The sequence below is a fragment of the Aptenodytes forsteri genome, unplaced genomic scaffold, assembly GCF_000699145.1.
Source record: "Aptenodytes forsteri isolate BGI_AS27 unplaced genomic scaffold, ASM69914v1 Scaffold87, whole genome shotgun sequence".
Lineage (NCBI taxonomy): Eukaryota > Metazoa > Chordata > Aves > Sphenisciformes > Spheniscidae > Aptenodytes > Aptenodytes forsteri.
In genome coordinates, this window is record NW_008796041.1 from 4,655,987 (window position 1) to 4,659,738 (window position 3,752).

The following is a 3,752-nucleotide window of genomic DNA, read 5'->3' on the forward strand; positions in this document are numbered from 1 at the left end:
GCTCCAGAGCTGGATGCAGGACTCCAGGTGGGGTCTCACCAGAGCAGAGCAGAGGGGCAGAATCCCCTCCCTCGACCTGCTGGCCACACTTCTTGTGACGCAGCCCAGAAGACGGTTGGCTTTCTGGGCTGCAAGTGCACATTGCTGGCTCATTTCCAATTTCACATCCACCAATATCCCCAGATCCTTCTCTGCAAGGCTGCTCTCAATCTATTCATCACGCAGTACTTTTCTGCTTTATATTCAGCATCTTATTCTTAAATAGAAAGATGGAGATTCCTTTCTCCTGGGCACTTCTGCTGGCTGGATTAGACAGCTCAGTGCTCCCTGCTTGCTAGCATCTGTGAATACATCATAGTTAATAACCTAACTCTCAGGACCTGTAGGGGGAACTCAAACACCAAACTCAGAACTGAGGCTTTAGATCACAATGGTCCTGCAGTTAGATATAAAAATATCTATGAATGTCTCCCCAAAAACATTTGTCAATGTATAAGAGCATTCACAGTGACAGTTATTGCAGGTCATCTGGCAAATGCCCATTTGTTTTCCATCCAGTAGTATATTTGCATGTTTCAAGCTTATTTCCCTCTGTGATTTAGCCACAAGTGACTAACCCATGCTGCGAAAACAGGAAACTATCAGCTCCACTGTCTGTTCTAACATGCTTGCCAGATTCTCTAGATCACTTTCCTTCCACAGTTCAACTTCTTTACTTCAAGTAAATATTTTCATTACTTAAAAACTGTGAATTAAAGGATCGTGGATTCTTAATCTTCCTCTTGAAATGCAATATTACATTCATGAAAGTACATTTCAGAAGTTATTGCACTGATTTAATGTAATAGTAAAGGCCTGTGCTCTGTAACTCTGTCAGTTTGGTTTTTAGGTGAAGACAGATGACAGAATAATCAAAATGGATCTTGGCCTCTTATTCCTGAAGCTGCATCGGCTGGATGCAGGGACCTATTTTTGTCAGACGGTGGAACACAGCATTGTTCACACTGTCAGGAAAATCACCCTGGAAATAGTCGAGGAAGAACGTGTAGATGAAATGTTCAATAAAGACTATGAGGAGGAGATACCTCACAAAATGCCATGCCCAATGCAGAGCAGTATACCTCAGGCATCTAAGCCATGGTACAAGGAATTTCTTCAACTAATAGGTTACAGCAACTTCCAGAGGGTGGAGGAATACTGTGAAAAAGTGTGGTGTACAGATAAGAAGAGGAAAAAGCTGAAAATGTCTCCGTCCAAGTGGAAATATGCCAACCCTCAGGAGAAGAAGGCAAGGATCAGGCCAGAGCATTACCGGTTGCCCAGGAACATAGCTGACTCTTGATGGACAAAAATCCATCTACTGTTTCTGGGCAAAATTTTATTTGGACTTAAGTAAGAGGGAGAAATTAGTCTTGGTTTTGGTAAATGACACAGGTTTATATATATAAAATATCGGGACTGAAAACAAAAATGCTATGGTAAGTTATACTGTACACTCATGATGACTGTTTAGAAGCATTTTAAACAAAATCTTCTTAACTATCTGATTCGAAGTAGGTCAATGCAATCAGAGTTTTGCATTAGGGAGGACGTGACAATCTTCAGACTTTGAGTGCTTGAATCAGTTTCCTGTGTGGACTATGCTTGCGCTGTATATTGTTGCATATGATGGCATATTTAAGCAAACTCAAATAGCTAAGCATTCACAAGCGGATGAAAAATATAACACATATCTTTTCTTCGTTTCACAAATTTCTCGTGCTTCTGAAAGCGGCACATCTTAAGATCTTTCCTTTTGATTGTGACCTGTCTGAGTTTATCACTGAGAACAATGAGTTGTGTTAATACAGTGTACTGCTATTTCTAAAGATAAGGAAGGGAAATCCTATTTACTTCCCACCATTTTTTTCTTATCAATCATTTATGAAGCACAGTGTGCTCTCACAGCTAAATAATATTGCCTAGTAACTTGATGTAAGTCAAATGCATGCTGAGAACACAAACAGAATGAAATTCTTCAACCTATCTGTATAAAAAGTTGGAATAACGGTTTAGATAGAAAACGAGTCTACCTTGTCTCTAGTAATGGACGTTGCCGTAGTAATGACACGAATTAAGGGAGTGCCCTCTTGTGGCAAAACAAAGCAAAAGCAGATATTATCTATTTTCTGAAGGAAGTGTATAGCAAGGAAGTATTACCCAGATCCACAGCTGGTTTGTTTTCAGCACACACTTCTAGTCTCCATGTGCTAAATCTGCAGATTTAGAAGGTAGTGTTGGAAGTCATTTATGCTGGAAAGACAGCACTTAAAGTAAGTAATGCTTTATGTTGTTAACGTGCTTTTGGCGTAAAATGCAGTCATAAAAAGTTAGGATGTAGATTAAAAAAAAAAACCCACAGCATTATGCAGCTGTGTTTCTATAGTTTCAGGGTCTGCTCCAGGTAAATCTTTTCCTGATATGTGATCTCTGGTCAAAAGGGCTGCTTTGCTGCTCTTGTGAGTGATATCAGGAGAGGAGATCAAAGAACTAAGTCACAATCTAGGTCTTTCAAGACTTACTTAAAAAAAAAAAAGAAAAAAAAATCTTTCTTTAAGTACAAGAAACCAGATGCAGAAAGTGCAGAAAAACTAGCATTTAACTACTTGAGAAATCTGATATTACAATATGAATTGGATTTCTTTATAATTGGGAATTAAAAAAAAAAAAGCGAAGTTATAAACACAAATGAGTCACAAATGAGTTAATTCCTCAAATGAGAACATGATGCCAATAGGGGAAATAGCCAAGCTGATACTGATTTTGATGCCACCAAGAAAATATAAAAAATATTCACCAGCCACATAGACGTTCATGTTGAGCTTCGACTTCTAATCAGGAAACAGAATTTAGACAGTGGGAATTAATAGCCTGGAAAACAGAGATTTGCTAGATTTGCTGTGTTAACAAACGCAGCAATCAAGGCTAACCCAGTGTCTTCCAAACAGGCTGCGTGTGAGAGGATCTCGCAGTTGCTGCCAGGACCAGCGAGCTTTGCTGTGTGCCTCTGGGAACAGAGACTGTCCCGGTGTTTGACAGGAGCCCGTGGGTGCACTGTCAGCAACGGGAGTACGAGGGAAACAGGGTTTCACCTTGTGTCGGTGTAACAGCAGATAAACCTTTCCATCAGCCAGTTGTGTTAAGGAAGCCAATTTATCTGAGGGTTTGCACTCCGTTTAGCTAGAATGCCTGTCTAAGAGATGGGACTGGACACTGCACAGCCTTGCACAAATTCACACAGTTGCTAACTTTGATCTGATACAGGAGGCTGGATAAATTCACTTTTCCATGACAGTTTAATGGAACTTAGTTGCAGTTAGGATCCTCTGTTTGTTTACAGTTATATGGAAAGTGCTAGCACTGAAGGCTGTTGCAGAGAGAACAGACACAGAACAAGCATCCCTGATTTATACTTAATCCCCTATACAAACCTCGCTGGCATCCTTGATGGAAAACTGTTAAAACACCACTGAAATCCTTTTCTGGTGAACTATGGAATCTATTTCTTTTCAACAGTAATGGGAGTTATATTTTACTTTTTCTGATTCATTTGCTAGTATCCAGTGCCAAATGTACCATTAATGGACTATTAGAAAGGAATAACAGCATCTCAGCCTGATGGAACAAATATAACTTTGTGTCTCACTCTGAGATTTCAGGTGGAAATCATGTGATATGCAAATCAGGATTCCCGATTTAACACGAGAGTGTGT

General features: G+C 39.8%; 1 protein-coding gene across 1 annotated transcript in view; it reads left to right on the forward strand.

Moving 5' to 3' along the window:
* The window catches only part of SEMA3E (semaphorin 3E), a 158,361-nt gene extending 156,767 nt beyond the window's left edge, over positions 1–1,594 (forward strand). The window contains exon 17 of the mRNA XM_009285519.1: positions 890–1,594. Coding sequence (XP_009283794.1) covers positions 890–1,342 — 453 coding nt within the window. The 3' untranslated portion in view covers positions 1,343–1,594. The remainder of the gene's footprint in view (positions 1–889) is intronic.
* Positions 1,595–3,752: the final 2,158 nt, after the last annotated feature.